The sequence below is a fragment of the Chiloscyllium punctatum genome, chromosome 8, assembly GCF_047496795.1.
Source record: "Chiloscyllium punctatum isolate Juve2018m chromosome 8, sChiPun1.3, whole genome shotgun sequence".
In the NCBI taxonomy this organism is placed as follows: Eukaryota; Metazoa; Chordata; class Chondrichthyes; order Orectolobiformes; family Hemiscylliidae; genus Chiloscyllium; species Chiloscyllium punctatum.
This window is the reverse complement of record NC_092746.1, coordinates 30,305,794-30,331,967: the sequence shown is the minus strand read 5'-3', so window position 1 is coordinate 30,331,967 and position 26,174 is coordinate 30,305,794. Positions and strand designations below refer to the sequence as shown.

At 37.7% G+C, this 26,174-nt stretch overlaps 1 protein-coding gene across 1 annotated transcript in view; it reads left to right on the top strand.

The window, feature by feature from the left end:
• LOC140480447 (dynein axonemal heavy chain 11-like) overlaps positions 1–26,174 on the top strand; it is a 445,469-nt gene that overhangs the window by 165,190 nt on the left and 254,105 nt on the right. Inside the window, exons 31-39 of the mRNA XM_072575322.1 lie at positions 2,714–2,845; positions 5,023–5,183; positions 13,703–13,859; positions 14,324–14,469; positions 14,563–14,679; positions 17,001–17,139; positions 19,137–19,229; positions 20,629–20,823; positions 22,309–22,386. Of these exons, the coding sequence (XP_072431423.1) occupies positions 2,714–2,845; positions 5,023–5,183; positions 13,703–13,859; positions 14,324–14,469; positions 14,563–14,679; positions 17,001–17,139; positions 19,137–19,229; positions 20,629–20,823; positions 22,309–22,386 (1,218 nt within the window). The remainder of the gene's footprint in view (positions 1–2,713; positions 2,846–5,022; positions 5,184–13,702; positions 13,860–14,323; positions 14,470–14,562; positions 14,680–17,000; positions 17,140–19,136; positions 19,230–20,628; positions 20,824–22,308; positions 22,387–26,174) is intronic.

The window sequence follows — 26,174 nt, the reverse complement described above, 5'->3', positions numbered from 1 at the left end:
AAATCTCAGTACAGCAAAGTACACTTAGATATTTTGTTACATATTGAAACTAATTTCACAAGTTTTAGGATGTCTCAAAGCAATTTACAGTCACTGAAACCTTTCAAGTGTAATTGTACCTTGGAGAAATTTGTGCAAAGGTGCTGTTTTCATAACATTAGTAAGGATAATCTCAATTTTAAAACAGTTAGTGGGGTGAAATGTGCTGATAGAAAAATGTAATTGGTAATTGTCTTACGCATTATCTTAATCAGGTGATTAATTATAATAACCCAGAGTAAAGATCTAAAATGTGTTGCTAATGGTTGATTTGGTAATATTAAATCAAATTTCAAACATTTATGGTCTCATTTGCAAAACATTGTGCATTTTTGATGAGCCCTTTAGATAGAGGAACAATACAAGTGAATAGTATAGCCTGTTGGTATGGGATTAACTGTAAAACAAATCTTCATTTCTGTTATGTTTAGAAGTGAACCCTTTTTAACGTGGTCTTGGCTGCCAGAGCTATATGGTTTACATATTTTGTTGTAGCATATACAGGCATGCAGACAGGTAGGTGGTTGTACGACACACATTACACAGGCCAGGTGGCATTTGATAGTTGTGGGCAAAGTATAGAAATAGGGAGAAAGAATGTCAGAAACAAATAGTAATTCATGGAATCAAACAAAGTGAATGAATAAAAACAAAAAAGCAATCACGAGAAGTAAACTGAAAGCAGGTAATTGGAGATACAGGATGGAAGACAGGCAAGGTAAAGTTTAATTTCTAAGTTTTGGGGAAAAACAGCAAAGAAAACGTAGTCTGGTTGGAACCAAAATAAACATCTATAAGTATGCAATGTAACCATTTAAGTTTGTTTCTAATCCTTTGATGAGGGGAATGACTGGAAGAAGATAACACAGCCCTGAAATTCAAGTGTTCCCTTGATTTTCTGATGACTTTCTGACTGAAATATTACCAGAAGATTGGCAAAAAACACAACTGCAGTGAAAATAGCTGCTTTTAGTTATTTACAATGTTTTTCTGATCTCCTGCCATAGAATATCTGTGGAAATTGCGATGACAGGTTTTTCAGCTGGGCAAAGGCCCTGCCATGTGCATTGCCTAGAGTGTAGTACTAGAACACCATTAACAGTAATATTTATAACAGTTGGAGCCCACTGTGCCCAATAGGAATTTCTTTGGGCCTTCTCCAGATATTCTGACATAATTCTGATTGAGTACTGTATATGTTAAACCTTGGAAAAGCATTGTAATCATGCAATTATACCATTCCCCCCAAGTAACAGTGGGAGATTGGAAAAGCCCACGAAATTCTCCATAACTAAACAATTTACATTTCACTATTACTTGCATACAGAAGAGTTTGTCATTTGAGGCAGCAAAGTAGGGCGTCCAACCACTTCTTTTTTTCTTTTTCTTTTTACTTACCTCTTGCCCTGAGCTTAGGTGGCATTGGCTTTGCCGAGGCACCTCAGCACGGACTCAAGTAGGCCCAGCACAGACCTAGTGGCGATGGGTCATAGTGCCTGAGGAGTAGGAATCCCAACATTGGTTGGGTCTGATGTAGATAGCAGTGGTGCAGGGATGGCAGAACAGGCATAATTGATGAGCTAGCTCAGGACTGATCAACTCTCTTTAAGCTGTACCTTTTTCTTATTCCTCAATCTGTTCAAAGTGGTGCCAGATCATGTTGACAGTGACAAAGCTTTTCACTGTATTTTATTGTTTTCACATTGTAAGATACAATTGACAATAAAATCATTCATTCAGTCATCATTCATCCAAAATCATTCATTCAAATTTAGCAGGTTCAACATCTTGGGACTTGGCTTTATTAATACTTTCGCTGTCAGTGTAAAAACCAACCTTTGAATTATTGAAAGGTACCTCCAAAAAACAAGAAGTCGACTATATATGACGGTTATAAAAGTAAACTACCATTTTGGGTTCTTGGTATTTTGAAATGTCAGAAACATTTGTGCAAAGAGTGGACACATCCTATACTCTTGCACACCTTTGCAATACAGTCCATACTATTTCTTGTTCCTTTTTGCCCAGTTATAAAGTACTGTTGAGTAAATATAAATTTATGAAGTGGAAAAATTGAGGCTGACAACTAATGCAAGTGTAGCACATTATGGCTGAAAAGGGTGTTGACCTTGGGATGGAGAATATGCAAAAATGTTACTTTGTGGGACTGTTTTAAAAAACAATCATATCCACCAGACCAACTTATATGCCACAGTTTGCTGTTCTTTTACGAATTCATTAGGTGAAATCTATGATTACATAGTGGGAACACAACTTGAAGCTATTCTGATGATTTCTCTCATGTTGCTTACACTTGAGAAAAGTGCTGCAAATAAGTTTCTGGAAAATTCATGAGACACAGTTTCATTTTTTAATCATTTGTAAAGTGAGTAGGGAGCATTTTACTTTCTAGGCCATTATATTAAATTTAAAGCTATGGATAATATTTTGAAATAAAATTGCTTTATACAACTAGGTCAACAACTGAATGACATAATCTGTTAAAATGTATCTAACTGCAGCGGTATAATTAAATGTCATGATCATGCTGTACAATCCACCCAATTAGCTATTATAATAACCATTAAGTTGGCAAATTCTATTTATTTTTCATTTGCTTTCCATTCATTGAGACCCTCTGACTAAAATTGTGCCTTTTTCCCAAACTTTTTAGGTGGTGCAGTTGAATGTTCTGATCAACATGTTACTAGGAGAGCTGACATCAGGGGACAGACAGAAAATTATGACTATATGCACTGTAGATGTCCATGCTCGGGATGTGGTTGCAAAGCTCATTGCTCAGAAGGCATGTTAGACAGTTTCCTGCATCTTTCTTGCATTTACTTTTCCTGAATAGACTACTCTCCCTTGGTACTACTATTCAACTTGTAATTTGACATCTGTTCCTATACAGAGTCATAGGGTCAATGAGATGTACAACACGGAACAGACCTTTCGGTCCAACTTGTCCTTACTGACCAGACATCCCAACCCATTCTAATCCCACCTGCCAGCACCTGGCCCACATCCCTCTAATATAGAAAAATCTGCCTTTAATTGGGAAACTATAGCTTAGATTTTAGCAGAAACACAGAGGTGCCATGGATCTTCCTAAATTACAGGCAGGACACTGATTTATGCCGATAGAGGACTGGAGGTGGGGTGTGACTCATAGATGAGGAAACCCAACTTACAAGGCTATTTGTGCTCATTGCTTAGTTATAACATTTCCTGTTATTCCATAGCAAGGTCTTTAATATGCAGTGTAGAAGTTACAAAATTTTGGAGTTTTTGGGTTTTTTTATTGGATTTGGGCTTCAAATCCTAGCCAGTGTTTATTACTTATCCGTAACTGCACTATCAAAGGTTGTGATCAGCAGCTTTTTTTGAACCACAGCAGTCCTTGGGCATGTAGGGACACCTACAGTAACAGTGTAGGGAATCGTAATATATTTCCATATCAAGATGAGGAAGTGCTGAAGCAGGGATAGAGGTGCTGGTGGTGGTACCTTGCAAACAGCATACCTTGGCATTGACAGACCAAGCCACCTCCCAGTGTGCTCAACTCAACCCTGAACCTACCATTGTGGAAGAGAGTTCCAAGGTTTTATTGCACTTATGTAAAGATCTTTTTTTCTTTAAAATCCCTCCTGAATGGTTTGTATCTATGGTTTGTGCCCCCAGTCTCTTCCAAAATAAAAGAAAGAGCTTATCTGAATCTACTCTTTTTGTGCTCATTTAATATCACGGAACCTTTCATTAAGTCAGTCCTTAACCTTCCAAGTACAACCAAGTTCCATTAATCACTGATCATAATTTGAATCTTGAGTCAAGATATTAATTTCAATCTGTGTGTATGATCCTAGCTGACATTACTATCAGACAAGTCTGATCTGTGGTTAAAACCTGGCTCGATTGAGCATATTTTGATTTGTTTTCGTTTAAGGAAGTGGCCACTTGCTGAGACATAAAATCTGCTTGATGTTTATTTTATTAATGGAACAGAGGTTTCTCACAAAAGAAATGAAGATGAGACAGAATAAACCAAACTATCTACTTAGAATACAAATTTAAAGATTTTTAAATTTACAATAACAGTGTAATCTCATTAATCCCAAAACACTCCTTTATAAATTGAAAAGAAACAAAACAGCTTTTTAATAGTACCCTAAGCACATTCCTGGTCCAGTTTCAATACTTGCAGCCCTTTATCTAACATTATGGTAGGTTTACATTACTTGTGCCTTTTAACTTAAGCCTGGAACTGCAATATCATTTTCCTGGGGCCATGATACACTTGAGTTTAAATGTACTGAGTTTCAAGTAACTCCTTTAGAGTTTTATCCCAGCACTTCCGGTCTGTGAATAACCCTGACTCTTTGGACTGAAAAATGACTTCTAACCCACTTTTGCATACTAATCCTTTTGATACAAAGTTCAGCATTCCATAAACCTCTTGGATTTTTGATTGCACCTGTTAATGATATTTTAATGATATTTACCTGGGTGCCAAAATTCTTTTGGCTTCCATTGTTTCTCGCTTTTCACCATTTTGAAAGGTCTCTGTTCTGTCTATTTTATATCTAAAATAGCTATGTTTGCCTGCATTGAAATCTATCTGCCACAGATTTGACCAGTCACATTCAGCAGTAACCTTGGCCCCAGGGCTTCTCTGCAGGAGCTCCTTAGGGTAGTGTTCTAGGCCCAGACATCTTCAGCTGCTTCATCCATGACCTTCCCTTCAAAACTGCAGAGTAGGTCTACATACAGCAAATGTACTTCAGTAGTTCAAGAAGGTAGCTCACCATCATGTTCAGATAGGCATTAAGGGATGGGCAATAAGTGCTTAGCTTAATAAGCCATCAACATCCAAATCCAAACAAAGAAATATCATTTGAATTTGATGTTTCCATTTTCACAGTTTATAAAGTTGACTGTCTTTATATTGTCAGTGATTTTTGCAAATGTGGCTTTCTATCACAGGTTACAACTGCCCAAGCCTTTGCCTGGCTGTCTCAATTGCGACATCGCTGGGACAATGTCCAGCAGCACTGCTTTGTCAACATATGTGATGCTCAGTTTCAGTACTTTGATGAATACTTGGGGAACACTTCTCGACTGGTGATTACTCCACTGACTGACAGGTAAATATTATTCATCCATTCTAAGATTCAAACTTCAACATTTATTTTACACCGTATTTTGACACTATATTATTGCTAGTTGACCTTTAATGGCATTGCAAATAGGAGGGTTATTTTCCCACTAGATGGGCAACAAACAAGTTATGAACCGTCTGTGGCTAAAGTCATCTTTCAGATGTGAGATCAATGCAATTTTCAGGCTCAGACCTCATTTATAAACTGCCGGTGTCAAGCTCCCACACTGAGCTAACCAACATAACGTTCAGGGGAGGCAATTCTGCTTCTTCAAGTGCCAATGAAGAAAGATGATTGTTGTTGTTTTTAAAGACTGATGATTAGGCTGCTTAGTGCCTGTTACAAATGAACATGTTATGCTGTCCATCTAGTTATTAATCTCAATTGCAAATGTGTTTCAATGTGCCTCATTCAAGGCCTGGCTTTATTCTTACTCTGTCATTATTCCTCTTTCCCTTTCAAGTTTCTTTGGGTATCTTTAGTATTGAAACAGCTTAAGTGAGTTTGCAATACTACTGTTATGCATATTGAAGTATAATGTAGGAAAATATTATCTTGTGCACTCTGGCAGGAAGAAAAAGCAGAGTAGTATTTGAATAGAGATTGCAGAGCCCTGAGGGTACAGAGGATGGTGTATAAATAACAAAGTTAGTATGCAGGTACAGCAAGTAATTAGGGAGGCAAATGGTGTGTTGTCCTTTATTGCAATAACATATTGACAATATCACCATGTCATTAATCCATAGGCCCAGACTGTTGCTGTGGAGACAAGTGTTCAGATTTCACCATGGAAGCTAGTAGAATTTGAATTCAATAAAATCTGGAATTGAAAGCTAATCTCAGTAATGGTAAACATAAATATGTCCATAGTGTCCAGGGATGTGCAAGCTAGATGGATTAGCCATGGGAAATACAGGGTTACAGGGGTAGAGTAGAGGGGTGGAGAGGATGCTCTTCAGATGGTCGATGTGGACCAGATGGGCCAAATGGCTTACCTTCACACTGTAGGGATTTTGTGATTATACCATTAATTGTTGTTTTTTAAAAAAATCTATGTCACAAAAGTCCTTTAGGAACTCTGCCATCCTTACACACACATGGCTCCAGACTCAGCAATGAGGTTGACTTTTAACTGCCCACTGAAATGGTGGAACAAGTCACTTCATTCCAGGGCAATTAGGGATGGACAACAAATGTTGCCCTTTCTAATGACACCTACATACAATCAAAGAATAAAAAATACTTTTGATTAAAAGTTTACAGTTTGTCTGGAGGCATCCTTCACTGTTCTTTCCCAATGCCTTGCAATGAATGTCTGCCAAATCTCTTAATTTATATCCTTTTTCTGGAATGGATGCTTGAGTGAATTATAGATGAGATCGCTGGCTTATAAAGATATGCTTTCTTTCAAAATACCTTGTGGAGGTGGGGAAAGGTGATGACTGTTGAGTTATTTTAAACAAACTTTGGGTTGAGTAGTCACCTACTGTTACTGTTTTGAATGTTTGCATGTAATATATGGCCATACTTAGTAAGTCGTACCTCATTTCTTCCGTATCATCTTTTGAGTTCTCTTTCACAAATTAGTTCCATCTTATTATAATATTCTACCTCTGTTACCACACTGGCTGCACAGAGTGATTTTATTCATCCTATTATCTGGAATTTATGCTTGGCCCTGTTCACAAACTTTGTGAATAAGCATTCAGAATGGCCATTACTGCAGCTACAGTTACCTATTATCAGGCTGGTGTGCCAGGCTATTGTACATTTCAGTCATATCAAATGTTCTCATGTATTACTGGATATTTGTATTTTAATAGGCATTTTAGTTCATCTCAGATGGATGAAACATCTAACACAGATTTACTTCACTTGTATCTTTCAGCTATTGTATTTTGTTCAAACTTGCCAATCTTATCTATGAATAATAGTCTGTCTAGCCTGGTTTCCAACACACTGGAAACCTTAAGGGATTTCCAGTAAACATGAACTTGAAAAGGCATTGAGTACCTCTTCAAAGTATTTGTTGCATCTTTTACACCTGAGTCAGAAATAACACCATTACCTATACTCAGAATTGTATATAAAAGAATATTAATGGTTTGATTTCTGATATAGTATCTAATTTAGAAGTAATTTTGCAGCTTAATTGTTTTCTTCAAGATGTCCATTTCTATGTTCTATTTAAGCCACTTTAGAAACTCCATCTTCCAGGCATTTTTATTTATGATGCTATATCTCCCCTTTATGTTTGTGCATTTGTTCATCTTGCTTTCTTAAAAGGTTTTTTATGTTAGTGTAATAGCAGCTGCTCTGCTAAATTTCGGGTTTTCCCACATTTTGTGGCCTGAATGAAGGGTTGCTAAACCTTTGTGGCTAAAATAGAGGACTCCACCTTCACTAGCTAATACTGACCATTCTAGCTTTTATTATGGCTTCAATGAGTGAAACCAACTGCTTGCAGCCTGAATAAATGATTCCCACTTCCTTTATAGGTTTACTGAATTAAATCCACTATATGTGGCTCAAATAATGTTTCTTAGTTTTTTTCACTTTTTTTTCTGGATGCAGTTCCATGCAGTTTAAGTAAATATCTGATACTTTGAATGAAATTTTGGTCAACAATCTCATGCCTTGTCTGTCAACTTGATGAAGTCTCTATTCTTCTGTTAGACCAACTTCTTATCTGTCCCATTGTTGTTTCAATTCTGCCTTTGAGATGTTTTCCATCTGCAACCACGATTTAAATTTCTTACATGGCCTTTGACTTCCCTTGCCTTGTAATACCTGCCTGCTATGGTAACGACACTTGGTCTGAGCTGTGTGTACTTTCTTTTCACTTTCTCAGCATGTAATTTTGCAACATTTTGTGAAAGGTTTCCCTGAGCCAACCAAAGATTTTACTTGGATCACAGAGCTTCCAATGTTTGTATGATCTCCTGTTGTATCTGACTCGGGATTACCCACCAGGTTTTCCCTGAAGTAACTAATTCTCCTTTTCCATAAAATTCCTAACTCTTCCACTGTAGCACATTGCTTACCAGATCTGTTATGCTTTTACCATTGATTGTTAATTCTTTCTTGTTGAATCTTGCCATGAGTGTTTCTTCTTGATAGTTCTCAAACATTTAGCTTTTCCTTAATGCTGTCTATTTGAATGAGATGGTGACTTAAAATTTGAGGATGATGCAAATCTTAAGATCTCCACCATTTGTATGAGTAGCTAAGTGAAATCCACACCACTGTTCACCATGTTGGACATATAGCTAAACCAAATATGCAGCTCACCATGCAGGAGGCTTGTTGCCACCATCCTTGTTAAGTATGGGGTCTACGAGGCCTGCTTGGTCTGATTTGGTAGAGGAAACTATTTAGTGTTTTCATCAGATGATTGCTTAAGAATTAGTTAATCATATGTTAACAACTTGGTACAGGTTAAATTAATATGGTAGTATGATAATCTCTGTATCAATGTCTATGTGGAGGACTTACATGCCAATAGAGTAATATGATAATCCAAGATGCTTAACCTTTATATACACATCTATATAATATCACCATAGCAGATAGTGCATGTGGCACTGCTTAGTGTTATATTGGCCAATATAAAATGTACAGAGTTCCTTACTATAGCAATGTAATCTGACTGTACCAAACCAGCTGTTCTTTAAAGGCTACCATCATTCACCACTGTTTTTCACTACAATCTTTCATTCTGATATACCTCTCAAACAATTGACACTGGTTGTCCTGTTCAGTATTTTTACTCTGGATTGACCCTTGACATTTGACGAGCTCGACTTGTCTCATTCCCTAGATCCACATCCAGCGTGGGATTCCAAACTCGGGCAGAAACATACTGATCAAGAAAACACTCCTCAATATGTTTCACAAATTTTTTCTCCTAACTAGATTTTACACTATTACTCTCCCAGTCTTCAATAGGATAAATAAAGCCCCCATTTCTACCTAATAGTTCTTGTATCTCTCTGTTAGTTTCATTCAAGTGTCTTCCTCTGTATCTTTCTCAATAGTTGGTGATCTGTTGAACATACCTAAAATGGCATTTCTGTTATATTCTAACTCTAACAACATAGATTCTATCTTTAAATCGTCCACAAAGCCCATCTCTTTTTATGAAAATCTCTGTAATGTTACTACTACCCGCTGTCCTGAACATCTTGACCAGTGGTTTTATTTTGAGCTGGAGAAGTGAGAGTGTGCCTCCAAGCCTGCCTGTAAACCTTTACCTGGTTTATGGAGGTTGGGAGGGTTTAGGTTTTGCGAGCCACAATAGGGTGAATATGAATGTGGAGTGGTTAACAGGTTCACCTCCACCTCTTGCAGCCCAGATCCTAACCATATTCTCATGCTCTCTAAACCTCACCCCTCATTTACGACATATTCCCTGTGCTTTCATGTCCCCTCGTACCTTATTCCATCTCATAACCCCTTTCCTCTCGTACACCCATGCCTCATACCTTCATGATCCCTCCAGATCCTGTCATATTCATCATACTCTCTAATACCCAATGTTCCTTCCACGTTTCCACATTCTTTCTAAGCCCCCATATATCTTCATATCTGCAACCTAGTATCCATGAATTGACAAGCCCTGGGATATCTTTGAAATGGACATGAGAAAGTAAACCTAGTAATAAACTGCACTGCCATTCAAAAATACTTAATACTGAAATAAAATCTCTCAAAAATGAATGACATCTTGATAAAAATGTAAATCCAAGTGGTCAATTTGTTGTATCAAAAACAAATTCATACTCTTACTGCATTAACAACAGATAATTCTTTAATAAACTCATAGAACTGTCAATCAAGATGTAAACACAGCTTTCTAAGAAAGCTGATGTAGCTCTTGAAACTCAGCCAAGCATTCATAACTGCCATAGCTATCAGATCAAGCCATTGTCAATCACACAGTGAAACTAAGTTATGAGATTGCAGGCAGCTTGCTTTGAAAACAAATTAATGGTGTGGATCAGTGAGTAAGATGTACTTAAATTTTCCACATGCAGAACATTTTTTTCGAAAGTTAAAGATCTCCTGATATTACTAAAACGATACACGAATATTACCAGAAAATTTATTTTTCCTATTTTTAATAGATTTTGACACTTCCTTTAGTGGAAAAAATGATCTAATGCATCTCAAAATTAAAACAATGCTAGTCGATATAATTGTCATCTTACCTTTTCAGAGCAGTCCCTTAGTGATTCATTATAGTTAGTTGCAATGACTTTACAATACAGCATCCTAATGATAACATTTGAAGTTGTCAAAATATTTCACATTCATCTGTCAGAATGTTCCCAACTCTGCAGTAGGCTTACCCCAAACTCTTAAACTCTTCAAGCAGAAAATGGGGATTTGAGGGTGTGAGATGCAAATTCAAATTTTGCATAGGGCTGATAGTGGCAGTGCTAACCCAGAAGAGTTGAATTGTGGCTGAAAGCCTTCTCAGCCCACAAACATCCCGTCCAAAAGTAGCACAGAAATGCAAAAAGTTGAAATTCTGATCTAGTGTTACCCTAATGACATAGTGTAAATTATTGGGACATTAGGAAAGCATGTCATTTCACAAGGAAAGGTACTAAAATTCATGAACCAGGACAGTATTATCAGTATGTGAAGAGATTAGGCTAATGCTTTAGGAACAGAAAACTAATACAGATGTTTACTTTTTTTTCTATGAACTGAAGTTATAATGAAAACTCTGATCTTCAAACATTGCAATGCTTAATCTGAAAGATGATAGCAACACTAGATGGCAGTGTCAGAGGTTATTGCAGTGCTATTTCTAAAGACTGTTACAAGGGTTGTAACTTATTATCTCTTAAATTTCCACTGACAATAGTAATTTTCTCAGGTGTCATATGAAGTGTAAAATGTACCCAACATAGAATGTGCTGCTACTCTGCAGTCACAGCGTTAAGCTAAAACATTTTTCAAGGCTACTGGTGCCAAAGACAAGTTTCTCATTTGAAAAAAGCTGATTTCCTGGAAGACAATTGGCATGTATTTATTGCTTTAAAAAAACTTTATTTTGTTAAAAATTTTACATCTATTTGTTCTTTATCTCAGTGCAACTTAATTTCTAGTTGGCGGTTTGCAATCACTTTGTGTTAACTTTTCTCTTTATAAACTCCTGAATTGCACATGTATTATTGTAGATTTTGTTTATGTAAACTCATCACTTTGACAATAATGTGCTTGCTAAAGTTATTTTGATCTTTTATTCATCATAACTTGTGTATCTGTTGTCTAAGCAAATGCTTAAATGGTGTAAAAATGGGAAAAATTTAATAGTGGATTAGCAAGCATACTTATTGTTTGTATCACATATCTTCTATAATTCCTTCATAAATTTATAGGTAGAGTTCTCAGACACGCTGGAAAGCCAAAACTTGGGTTTTGTCAACAATGAACTGAATTTGCATCATGTTCTCAAAACATCTACAACATAAATGCATCGTGGTAATGTTAACAGAAAAATAATCGAGAATCCCAAGCAAATGTTCAAATTTTAAAAAAAGAGGGTCTTGTGGCACAGTGGTAATGTCCCAACCTCTGAATAGAAAGTCTGGGTTTCAAATCCAACCTGCTCCAGTGGTATGTCACAACATGTCTGAGTAGATTTATTGAAATTTATAAAACGTATCATCATACTCTCAGGATATATCAGCAAACTTTCAATGAATTGTTCTTCCTTAAATTACTTTGAAAACCGAGAGGACAAATTTCAAAAGTTTCATTGGATAAAATTGATTTGCTTTGAAACTAAGACATTTATATAGATTTGTATGAATAAGTATGTAATTTGTTTTTTTTATTCACAACTGCATCATTTAACTTCATTAGGGTGGATTTTAAAAAAATTGTCATGAATTGGCCATGTTAGGTGGTGACTAAAACTCTACCTCTGTCACCATAATAATTTGTCCATTTGCCCCACAAACAGCACATGAAGAGATAACACATGTATTTCTTGACCAATCGCAAGCCACGACACTGGTTACCCAGACTGTCAGAAACTGTTGACCATTCAGAGGTCTGCAGTATCTGTCTGTTAAAATCTGCTAGCCCATGCCTACTCTTAGGGTACCCTGCAGTGAGAAAATAAATATATTTTGTGCTCTTCATAAGAGATAGTTATCAGGAGTAGGGGTTGGGATTTGGAGCCAAGGCCAGGAGGGTGGCTTTCAGACCTCAACCTCTTAGGCCCCCTCCTCCATTCCTGTGCCTCAGACAGTGCCAGATTTAGACAGTCAGTAATACCCCTTCAACCTGGCATGCAGGTCACAGTATTTGCACAGTTGGGAAGCTTGCCACCTTTCTCACTTGTTTGAAAGAATGTTGTTTGGGAAGATGTTAAGTCGAACCCTTGTAGTCATTAATTGACTACTCACAGGGCTTAATTGGTGACAGGTGAGAAGATCACCAATGGGCTTTCTTTTCAACAACTTAGTGGTGATAAAGGAGTGGGTTTCCTCTTTTTTCCATTCTCCAGGAAGGGGAAGATCGTGCCCTTATTGTAATTCTTATTTAATTTTGCCTTCAGAATGTGTAATAACCCATGGGAATGAGAAAGAGGGTGCTTGGGGAGATAGAACATAGAAAAACACAGCGCAGTACAGGCCCTTTGGCCCTCGATGTTGCGCCGATCCAAGCCCACCTAACCTACACTAGCCCACTATCCTCTATATGCCTATCCAATGCCCGTTTAAATGCCCATAAAGAGGGAGAGTCCACCACTGCTTCTGGCAGGGCATTCCATGAACTCACGACTCGCTGAGTAAAGAACCTACCCCTAACATCTGTCCTATACCTACCACCCCTTAATTTAAAGTTATGCCCCCTCGTAATAGCTGACTCCATACGTGGAAAAAGGTTCTCATGGTCAACCCTATCTAAACCCCTAATCATCTTGTACATCTCTATCAAGTAACCCCTAAACCTTCTTTTCTCCAATGAAAACAGCCCCAAGTGCCTCAGCCTTCAGTTTTGATGGCTGTCTTCAGTTTTGAAAATGAAAACAGTTGAATTGAGAAGCCAACAAACTGCCTCACATGTTTGATTATTAACCACTATGAAACTGGGAGTCTGCTTTCTGATACAGTTACATATTGACTGATCAAGACAGAAGGAGATTGAGAGGGTGTGGTTAAGATTTACTGAGAGAACAAGTTATAAATAAAGGGAAAGGCAACTCATTTTCTCACTTCTTTCTGTTCAAAAAATATGTATGTTCTTTAAGCAAAGTTTCTTTGCGGGGAATCAATAGGAAGTGAGCATAGGAAATCAATAGAAAGAGAAACAAGTTGCAATTTACAGGGTCCTGACTAACTTACAGGCAGAGTTATGCATTGTAGATGTTGTTTTGTTAAATGTTGATGTAAATTAATCAATCTCTCTGCATCCTTCATTGTACTTTTTAATGCAATTGCTAAATTAAGATAAGTTAACCTACAGTTTTTGCTCTGTAGGTGCTACATTACCCTGACACAGTCTCTTCACTTAACCATGAGTGGAGCACCTGCAGGCCCTGCTGGGACAGGCAAAACAGAGACCATTAAAGATCTTGGCCGTGCCCTAGGTGTCATGGTGTATGTCTTCAATTGTTCTGAACAGATGGATTATAAGGTATGTTTGCTAGTTATCATGCTTCTATTTTATTTATGAAAAGAGATACAACAACACCACAAAGCAAACTACTGTAAATGTTGTAAATCTGAAATGAAATCAAAAGATGTTGCAAACATTGAGCAGGGCAAGAGTGAAACAGTTGACTTCTCAGCCGAATAGGATGTGAACAGTATTGAATATGACCATTAAAGATAAAGTCTCCATATTCTTACCAGCCCACAGGAGTGCTCTCTCATTTGAGAGGAATGACTAGTGGTGGTTTAACCTGAGTGTCACCACACCTCAGGTGAAGGGAAAGGTTGAGAAGGAGAATCCTTCATGGGAAGCTCAGCTAGTGCGGGAATTGAACCCACATTGTTGGTGTCACTTTGCATTGCAGACAAACTATCATTGCCAAATGAACTAAATTGACTTTTCATGAGTGCTGCTACATTTTTGAATACTTATTTTGCATTGTATAGTCCATAGGAAATATCTACAAAGGTTTGGCGCAAACTGGTGCTTGGGGCTGCTTTGATGAGTTTAATCGGATCTCCATTGAGGTTTTGTCAGTCATTGCAGTGCAGGTTAAAACAATACAAGATGCTATCAAAAACAAGAAGAAAAGGTGAGTGTAAAAGAATAAATGAACCAATTTCATTGCCATTTATTAATGCATACTATTTTAGATGGTTTAATATATTTTATTTATTGTTCACAGATTTGTTTTTCTTGGGGAAGAAATTTCTTTAAAATCTGCAGTTGGCATATTTATAACAATGAATCCTGGTTATGCTGGTCGAACAGAACTACCAGAAAATCTTAAAGCACTTTTCAGGCAAGTGTAGTTGGCTATCTTGAGTACTGCTGGTACTGTCCACTGAGTGTTGGAGCAGATTACTGAGATTTGTAAGTGCGAAGGAAAAATGTTTTTGTAATAACTGCTACAGTTGGTAAAGTACTGCCCAGATTCTGGTGGTTCAGTTGGGATGACAATGGTCTGCTGCAGTGATCAGTGAGGACCCCCTGTCATTAGATTACATTATATTAGATTACATTACAGTGTGGAAACAGGCCCTTCGGCTCAACAAGTCCACACCGAAGCGCATCCCACCCATACCCCTACATTTACCCCTTACCTAACGCTACAGACAATTTAGCATGGCCAATTCACCTGACCTGCACATCTTTGGACTGTGGGAGGAAACCAGAGCACCCAGAGGAAACCCACGCAGACATGGGGAGAACGTGCAAACTCCACACAGTCAGTCGCCTGAAGCAGGAATTGAACCCGGGTTTCAGGCGCTGTGAGGCAGCAGTGCTAACCACTGTGCCACTGTGCCATCAGTCTCATGGGAGAAGGTCTGATGGAGTCATCTACCATTCAGGTTGGAGTCCCTGGTGGTAGAGGTCTACCTTGCAGAGAGTTGCTGAACAATCAGAGGCCTGCAGCTCCTAATGCCATCAGTGCCAATGTGAAGATTGGCAGCTGGTGGCATTACACCCACCAGTGGTTCAGACCATTGTGGAATCAATACCAAATAGAGAGCAAAGTTGGGATGGGAAGTGTCTGGTTGGAGTTTACAGGAGAGTGAGGGAAGCAGAGGCAAGGGCAATGGGGGTGGTGGTTAGCTTTTAGCGGTCTGTCTGTGCCAGGTCCCTTGATCAACACAGAGTGAATAATAGTGTCAGCTGATTAATTACTGGATGTAATTTTGACATTGCCCCACTGGGAATCTGCAGTCAACTCCTTTCACCCTCCAATTAAATTAGTTTTGCTGTCACCAGGAGATAGACATTGAGGCCCCTTTCATGATCAGGTGGGTGCTATGTTTCCCACCATTATATTTTAATAGAAATACTAGCCACCAAAACACTAAATGCAGCATATTGGGGAAAAAAAAACTTTTCACTGTTAGCTTTAACAAAATTCACTTCAATGACAATAGTCTCTGTCTAAAACAGTTTAGTTTCAGTGCACAAGCACACACTGTTGAATGTTTCTATAAGTAATTTTGACTTCTAGTGATAGTGCAGCACAGATGATATTAGGTTACCTCATTAAATATCACTAATTTTCATTTCACTGGGAGCAATGTAAACCAAAGTAGCCAATGTATTATAGCCCTTTTTATACCAACGCTTAAAATGAGAATGATCCCCTTTTGAGTATTGCTTTTTGTGACTCTATCATGCAGACAATTTGCACAAACGTTGTTTAAAAATATATATAGTGTGTTATTAGGGACTACTCACTTACTTTGATCCCACAGAAGTTAATAATCCATTTTTTTAACCAAAACAATCAAATCCTGATCAATTTTTCTCTTTGTCTTTGTAATTTGCACCTCTGTTTGAACAATGCACTCATTTCAACATCTTTGGTGTTTAATGTTTCAAATAAAACATTGTGGCAAAAAAAAACAAGAAGACCATCTTAGAACTGGTGCACAGACTGCAGTTTAAGGAAGTGTGTTATGGCTATTGCCATCAAATTTAAAACAAGGATCAGCTGACTATTGGCTAGCAGGAAGTGGCCAATTGAAGTCAGTGAAATTTATTGTAGTGCTTTATCCAGACTGGTGTGGCAGGCTCAGTGTGGGCATTGGGGTGAGGTGGAGGGTGTTGGTGGGAAGAGCCTGTGCGCTGGTTTTTCACACGGCGACCCATTATCGCTGTCACATGTGCAACCTGGAGGGGGAAAGGGGTTACCCTTCCAGGATTGTGGTTGCATCTTTGAAAATAACATGTTTGTAACATGTTGTACTTAAGGCTCTATTTTTGGACTGTCTGTCCATTGAAGGCATTCTCTCGACACCTACCCTGTCCAACCCACTTGTAGTTGTAAAGATCTCTATTAGGTCACCTTGAATAGTTTCTTCTCTTCTGCATATGTAAAGCCCAGTCTCTTCAACAGCAATGTGCAACTAATCCATTGTTAATATTATTTAGAACACTGTGCATCCAATGATAAGAGATATTTCTGCATTGAATTACAGTGAATAGCATAAATGCCTGTAGCATCGTTGAGGAAGGGGCTCCTTTTTAAATTGTTTATTATCAGTTTATGATATGTGCAAAATGTGTATAAATTCTAAAGTATGGTTGAGTATATGCATTGAATGAATCTTGTCTCATGAATCTTGTTTCTGTTTTTAGGCCTTGTGCTATGGTTGTCCCTGATATTGAACTGATTTGTGAGATTATGCTGGTTGCAGAAGGGTTTTTAGATGCCAAGTTGTTGGCCAGAAAATTCATCACTTTGTATACTCTTTGTAAAGAGCTGCTTTCGAAACAGGTTTTCCTTTTAATATTTCTTTGCCTGATGCTGATTTTCATAATCACTGTTTGCTTATGAAAACATTTGAAATTCAATGTATTTCAATGTGAATTTTACTTTAATGGGATAATTTTCTGATTTTTAATTTAGAAACGCTTGCAATATATAGCAGAGATTCTGACATGTTCCAGCTGATGAGGTATATTTCTGGCATTAAGAAAATCAGAAAATTACATCTCAAATGCTTGCATTTGGCGTACTGTATGTTAATGTTAAGCGTATAGTTTTGATGCTAACTTTAGACCAGCAGTTTTCTTCGAATTTCTTCTGCTTCACCACCAAGAATGCACAGAAATTCCATAAAGGTGTTTCCAGCACACTTCCAGTAAAATTGCGATGGAGTGGGAGTATTTCCGAGGCAATGTTGGCTTAATTTTGTAAACGTTGATAGTGGAATATCCTGTTAATGATTATTTCGTGTACAAAATCAAGATGTTTTAAAGGTCATCTGACACAGTATCGTGTTTTGAAACCATTGCTTTGTTTAAAATGAAACATTTCAACTCAGTGCGACCAGAGGTCGTCACTTTTGTTTTGTATATTACAGCCCATGGAGTAATGAAAGGTAGTAAGAAAATGTCATAACAACTGCATGCTTTCATTGCCCACAATGAAACTGTCGGTAATTGTGATGTCATGTATTATAAGCAGGAAATTAGATGAAGATTAAAAATTCCAAAAAGGGAAAAGATTTTCATTAGCACTAACCGCCCACCATACTGATAATTATATAGAACTAAAATGTCAGCCATGTCAGCAAGCATTTAAAGTTAGAATTCAAACAATAAAGGCCTCAGTCTAACAGTGTTATTTGCCATGTCTCTGTATGCTTTGGTATTTGTGGTATAAACTGATCATCAGTAGAAAAAGAATGCATCAATTTGGAAAAAATAGTTGGCACTCGGCTGGAAAAGCTTGAGATAACCTACTAAAACTGTATTGTTGATCTAACATCAGTGTTATAGAGTAGTAGTATCTTCCCTGAGAATTCCATTTTTGAATTTTCAGAAGAGTGAATGTTAGAGCATGTAATGTTCAAACTCCAATTCATGTGAGTTGTTTATAAAATGTGATGGATAGCCAAAGGATGCAACATATTGCAACCTATCATCTCATCTCACTGTGTCTTCAGTGTTCAGTCCATGATTTATACATATCACAAGGGCCAAATTTAATCTCAGCAATCAGAGCAAGTTGTTAGTAAATGTGAGATTTCTAGTGGGAGGGAGAGAAAGCTCAATTATCTCTGAAGAACTGATTGTATATTTGGAACATGAACCTTCCATTCTTGTCCTCCAACCTCAAATTCATAAGTTTAAATGTGGAACATATATGCCTTTGCTAATGTAAATTTCCTGGACTTTGAGTGAGTAATTAAAGGAAGAGCTGCATTTATTACCCACACCACCGCTCTTGAGCAGAAACACAGCTTTGCAGTCAGACGCCTGAGTATCGATTCACCAACATCAATGGGCATTACAATATTGAAGAATTCAATTGTCAGGGTGTACTTTTATTAAATGTGCCGCACCGTATTGCTGAAGCATCCCAGCATGTGATGTCCTGAAATTAATTAAGGAACTGTTGACCTAGAGGAGCGCTCAAAGAACTGTCAGTTCCATACAGCAAAGGATGCAGCAAGCAGCCGGGGGTGGGGGAAACAGCCTAGGGAGTGGCCAGAAGATTCAGTTGTGGTGGTGTAATATCATCAGTGCCAGGTGTGCAGGTAGCCGGTGGCCATCTTTGTCAGCCATCTTGGTGTTGATAAGAGAATTGTTCAGTTTTAGAGGGACTGGCAAATTGAGTCATGTGTCATTTCCAGTAATGAAGCATTACTTATAATTTTCAACCTTCTTTTGCTCAAGCAAGTGTTGGAAATACACAACAATTGTAAAGTTAAAATGTCAATCTATTGCTGTATGTTGCTCACAACATTCAATTTGTCTCTTGTTAAGGATCATTATGACTGGGGTCTTCGTGCAGTGAAATCTGTTTTAGTTGTTGCTGGCTCACTTAAGAGAGGAGACAAAAATAGACCAGAAGATCAGGTAATTCACAAATAAATAAATCATGCAGTCTCTCTCTCTCAGACCACTTTAAATCCTGATCTAGTGAACAAGTTCAGAGAAGCTGCTGTCTATTTTTGGTTGATGGATTTTATTGACTTATAGTTAATGGGTTGTGACTAATAAACAAGCATTTTGCATACACTTACTCTATTTCCACTTTCCCTCTTATTCTTTTCTGTTCTTTCCCTGTCCTATGATTCTTTAGAATTTAATTGTACTCATAATCTAACTGTGATCACCTTTGCTCTACCTATTTAACTTAGCCTATTTTATTTCCATAGGGAAATTTGTAATTTACTCTGAATGCAGTACTGCCTTGTATCCAACAAAGGCAAAATACTATGGATATAGAAATCAAAAGTTAAAACCAGAAAGAGCTTGAGCAGCTCAGCATATCAGGTAGAATCTGTGGGGAGTGAAACAGAGTTAATGTGCGGAGTCCAATATTATTCTTCCGAAGGATTTCCAAAGCAAGCTCATGTTGAACTTAAAACATTAATTCTGATGCTTTCTCTGCAAGTATTACTAGACCTGTTGAGTTTCTCTAGCACTTCCTGTTTTCAGTTAGGTCTTGTAGCCAAAGTCGGGTTAGCTGAAAATTTTAACTTTCCCTATCCTTTAATTGAAAGGAAGATTTCAAAGGTAAGTGTAGTTGTGCCCCAGTGTAGAAATTACTGCTACAACAACACCATGCCCTGTAAACATGCCCGGAAAGTGTCTGGCTGAGTGAACCCAAAAGAGTTGCTCAAAGCTACATACAATAATTAAATACTTCTGAAAAAATAATGCACTGAAAGAAAATTGCTCCAGTACAAGTGAGAATTTCAAATGTCCAAATGAAAATAATAATTAATATTAAAAAAAGATTATTTAATTTGATGTTTCAGCAACAGTAGGGCAGGACTTCCATTTAACTCTGTTTCATTTTCCATAGATGCTGCCAGATCTGTTAAGTGTTTCCAGTATTTTCTGTTTTTATTTCAGATTTTCAGCATTTGCAATATTTTGCTTCAGAGGACCACTTCAGTTGTTTAGGTTATGGCCCTGACCTTAGATGATTCAGATTCATAAGAGAGATAATATAAATTGGCAGTGTAGAATAGTGTGGATATAATCTGTTGGAATGGTTATAATAATTGCACTAATTGCTTTCATCGAAGTTTTCACCCTGTAAATACTCTTTCTGTTTGTCTTCTGGTCTCTTCAATGGGAGAGATACAGACAGATGGAGAATCGACAGAAATAACTTTCTGATACTGTTTGTTTGGAGTCGAGCCAGCTCTTCAGTGTAACTTCAATAATTTTTGATTTTTTTTCCTTTTCTAATTTTCAACCCTGTGATGAAAGTTATTGTAAAACATGTTCTTTCTTTTACAAGGTGTTAATGCGTGCTTTAAGGGATTTCAATTTGCCAAAGATTATCACAGATGATGTGCCCATTTTTATGGGGCTGACTGGTGATCTGTTTCCCACCCTGGATGTTCCTAGAAAGCGAGACCAGGAATTTGAACAGATGGTCAGACAGTCCACTCTGGAACTCAGCCTACAGCATGAAGAAAGCTTTATCCTCAAGGTGTGAAATCTTTCATCTTAAAAGCACCTTTTTCCTTTTGTCATTAATGTAACATTTTTTTTATTTAACTTTTGTTGAATTGTGCCATGTTAAATCTATGTTCCAAATCACAATTTTCTTGTAGTGCTGTCCATGATTAGTATTTGAATACTAATGAGTAAGAGATGCATTTTTGTCAAAGGAAAATCAGACATTGTTTTAATCGTAATGCAGGAGAAATTATTGTAGTCCAAAAAATCAATAGGTAACTATTTGTTCGTAGGTTAGAATGTTACAAAAATAATGGACAGTATGTTTTGGGGGCTGCTAGGCTGGAAAACATGGTAGGTGGAGGTGAGTTAATAAAATGAGTGAAAACAGTGGTTTCTCAACAGTTTGAAATGTAGAGATTAAGTCAGTGGTGTGATAGTGACAGGTTCTACTTGTAATACTTTTGCATCCCATGAATATTGGTTACAGTAAAACACTCAGAATTAAATGTTTCCTTCAGGATGAATGCAGTGGCCTTTAGGAATCTCTGGACACCCTGTTCACATTTGTTTAAAGGGCAGTTAGCTTTGTGCTGTTATGTCATAGGCGTTTTCTTTGTTAAACTCTGAAGAACAGGAGAATTGAGGACACTAGCTAGAAATATGAAAGACAATGGTAAGATTTCTCCAAGTAGCCAAAAAGGATAAGTGTAACTAATGAGAGTCTGGGGAATTGTTAATTAGAAATAAGATAATGATGGAAATGTTGAACAGATATTTTGTATCTGTCATCACTGTTGAAAATTCAAATAACATCTCAGAAATACTTCTAAATTAAATGATGAAAGAAAGGGAGGAATTTAAAACAACTACCAGGGAAAGGTTACTGGGTTGTGTATGTGTTTTGGGGCAGGGGGAATGGTAGAGAGGAACAGTGGGGTTTGGAATATTTGCAGTAAAGGTTGAGAAGTCATTAAGTCCTGATGGACTTCATCCCATGCCCAAAGGAAGTAGCTATTGGGATTGCAAATGCATTTTTAAAAACTTTCCAAAATTCATTAATTTCTGGAAAGGTGACATCAGATTGAAAAGTCATAAATGTAATTCCTCTATTGAAAAATGTTGGGAAACAGAAAGTAAGTAACTACATACCAGTTAACTTAACATTAATCTTACTAAAATACTAGATTCTATTTTTAAGGAGCTTATAGTGAGGTAATTAGAAAATCTCATTATAATCAGAGACAACAGCATGGTTTTGTGAAAGGGAAATCAAGTTTGACTAATTCATTTGACTCCTTTGAGGAAGTGATAAACAAAATAGGTATTTTAGATGAAAGTGAGATAAAAGTTATCAAATGATAGCAGAGGCAGGCCCTTTAACAGTCATAGAAACAAGAAGCTAAATTGCGTAGCTAATTATAACCACTTTTACAAAACTAAACATTAAGTGTGGTCTTCTAACCAATTCTTTCAGTTTAAATAATTATGGTTGTCAATGTTGCTTTCATCCTAGGTGGTTCAGTTAGAAGAATTGTTGGCTGTCCGTCATTCAGTCTTTGTAGTTGGAAATGCTGGAACAGGAAAAAGTCAGGTGAGCAAAAGACAGTCTGCTGATCTTAAGATTACTCACAAGAAACAACAGTTGCGACATTAGGTTGTATACATATACTGAATAGTAGATAAACTGACTGGTGTGTTTTCTTTTTATAAATTTGAACAGTTACATAATACATTGCACAAATCTCCAAAATGTTTTCTATTCAATTAAGTTTTTTTTGAAGAGTAATTGCTATTGTAAAGTTAGGAAACCTGGCATCGTCACACAGATTTGATAATGGCAAGGTAAATCTTTTTTTTTGTGGGCTTGATTGGGGGATAAATATTGACTAAAGCAACAGGGAGGAGTTGAGAGTGGGTGCTGGAAAAGCACAGGAGGTCAGGCAACATCTGAGGAGCAGGAGAATCGACATTTCGGGCATAAGCCCTTCATCAGGACTGAGGCTCAAGCTACAGTGAGAGCAATTTTTATTCTTTGCAATAGAGTCAAACAAACGTTTGCATCCACTTGAGAAAAAACACTTCAGACTGTGTGACAGTCCCCCAGTACAGCATTGGATTGACAGTCGAGATTTTTGTGCTCAAACCTACAGAGTGGGATGGAGCCCACAGTCTTCAGGCCCAGAGGCAAGAATGCTACCAGTAGAACCACTACTGGTTTAATTGAACATCATGTTGCCCACTGTCCTGTATTGAGAAATTTGTAGTTATTGACCATTCAATATTGCGTGCAATTCTGGTTTCCTTCCTATCGGAGAGATGTTGTGAAACTTGAAAGTGTTCAGAAAAGATTTACAAGGATGTTGCCAGGGTTGGAGGATCTGAGCTACAGGGAGAGGCTGAACAGGCTGGGGCTGTTTTCCCTGGAGCGTCGGAGGCTGAGGGGTGACCTTATAGAGGTTTATAAAATCATGAAGGGCATGGATAGGATAAATAGACAAAGTCTTTTCCCTGGGGTGGGGAGTCCAGAACTAGAGGGCATAGGTTTAGGGTGAGAGGGGAAAGATATAAAAGAGACATAAGGGGCAACTTTTTCATGCAGAGGGTGGTACTTGTATGGAATGAGCTGCCAGAGGATGTGTTGGAGGCTGGTACAATTGCAACATTTAAGAGGCATTTGGATGAGTATATGAATAGGAAGGGTTTGGAGGGAAATGGGCCGGGTGCTGGCAGGTGGAACTAGATTGGGTTGGGATATCTGGTCGGCATGGACGGGTTGGACCAAAGGGTCTGTTTCTATGCTGTACGTCTCTATGACTCTATGTTCTGAAAATTGCTACATTCATTATGATAATGATGCTTTCAAAACTGAATACAATGCAGTGTAACTTCAAGGGAAACCTAGAGATGAAAGTGTTCTTGTCCTTTTCAGTGTTTGAATCACAGTGAGGGGGAGAGAAGGCAGTGCTTGGTAGGTTGCTGTAATGCATCCTGTACATAGTATGTACCATAGTCAGAGCTGAAGCCTGAAGGAGAAGTATTTGCAAGTAAACTGTTTTGTCCTGTATGGCGTTGAGTCTTGAGCCTACACACTACCAAGTGAGTGATGAGTACTACCCTCCAAAATGGAGACTTGTAAAGGAGAGCTTTGCAGTGGTGGAATGTAAGCCACTTCTGGCAAAGTAAAGCTACTCTGCTGCATGTATTGTAGATATTGTATTATATTGTATATATCGTATGTATATTGTAGATATAGCGGTCTCATTTCAGTGAAGACCCCAGAATATGGTAAAATTAATGCAGTGTCTGGGTTTCACTGAAATGAGGCTGGTACTTATACGATGTGGATGTTATCTGTCATTTTGTCAGCCCTGGGCAAAACTTTACCCTGGTGTATCTGAAAAGTCTGACCTGTAAAATCTTGCATTAGTAAAGCAACTTCAATATAGCAATAGATCCCAAGAGTCTTCACAAGTCCATTACTCATTAATATTTGACATTGATCCACAGTTAGAGATAGCCTTTGGTCATTCCTCCTGCTATGTCAATAAGTACTTTTGTGAAGCATCTTTGAGAAAAGGTGGAGAGATTTAAGGTGGAGAGCTGATGACGTCCAAGGCAAGTGAAATGACTGAGCAATTAAAATTACCAATGTGTAGAGTGTCATAATTGGAGCGAGAGAGAGAAAGAGCTTTTGAAGGCTTTTCAGCCATAGAAGAGGAGCTTAAAAGATGTAGGCACCTGTTCAAATTTTTGTATTTTACTTGAAATGATCTATGCTTTTTATTTATTTGTGCTACACAGTTATCAGCTAAGTTCTTCTCCCCTTTAACCCCACACACTTCATTAACTTTCAGTAGCTATTACCGTTGTTGTTACTTTTAAACATATTAGTGTTGAGTTATAAAACTCATTTTAACTATAATAGGATGGATATGCACAAATGATGTTTTTAATTGATTGCTTTCAGTCCGAGATATGTGCTGTGACAAATGAATGTGTTTGAAGTTTCCTGACCTCATACTTGTGTGAAATATACTATCAAGCCACATGCCTTAAATTGAATTTGTATCATTAAAAAACAGAAGTGTAAATAACTTTGATTACTCTTCTTAAACATGAATTCTTATTAAGTATAACTCTAATAAAGTAGTAAAGTAAAGCAGGACATTGGTGAGGCCACATTTGGAATACTGTGTACAATTCTGGTCTCCCTGCTATAGGAAGGATATTATTAAATTGGAGAGAGTTCAAAGGAGGTTTACCAGAATGTTGCCAGGACTGGAGGTTTTGATTATAAAGATAGGCTGGGCCATAGGGGGTTGAGGGTTGACCTTTCAGAGGTTTATAAAATCATCAGGTGACTAGCCAAGGTCTTTTACCTAGGGTGGAGGAGTTCAAAACTAGGGACATATTTTTAAGGCAAGGGGAGAAAGATTTAGAAGGGACTTGAGGGGACAACGTTTCACATCAGGTGGTTTGGGTGTGGAATAATCTCAGTGGAAGTGGTAGATGCAAGTACTGTTACAAAATTTAAAAGACATTTGGATAAGTACATGAATAAGAATGTTTAGAGAAATATGGGCCAAACGTAGTGAACTGAGACTAGTTTAATTTGGGAAACTTGGCATGGATGAGCTGGCCTGAGGAATTTGTTTCTATGCTGTATGACTCTGACTGTAAGAGAAATGCTGATACGAGGATAAGAGAAATTGTGTTACAACTGAAAGGGAAACCAGTACATGACAAAGTATCATGTTTTCCTAATATAACTTCAAAAATGATCATAACATTTTAAAAGAACAGAATTTAGAATGCAAAATAATAGTTTTCACTGTTGATCAACAAATGCAATTGTGTTGAGATTGTCACGGGCACTGCTGGATAATTTGAATTAATAGCCGAAAGCTCAAAAATAAAGCGAGTGTTTAAATTTGTTTATGCCTGGTTATGTTGCAGAAGTTTCCAAGCCAAAGGTGCATGTAAAAAATTAAATCCCCAAAAAGTGATATTGGAGTGGGATCCTGTTTCATTCCACCCTGTTCCCATTTCCACCTGGGCAGTTTCTGATGCGAGTTGTGAAACTCTGCTGGGAAACAAATTAAATATGTGACAGCCAATTAAGTATGTCTTTGAAACTCTGCAGTGAGATTTACACCAAAAGCAACGCATGGGTTCTGTAGTTTTATCACGGTGCAGGAGGTGAGTGAAAGCAGCAAGCCATTGTTGATTGAACGTGGAAGGCTGAAATCAGCAAGCTTGGGGGGGTCAGCTCCAGGGGAAGGTACTCATTGGTTGTGCTGGACCGGCATTACTAGCTTCAGAGGAATTACAGTTTTGTGCACTGACTTTCAAGTGTCTTAGGATCTATTCAAGCTGAAT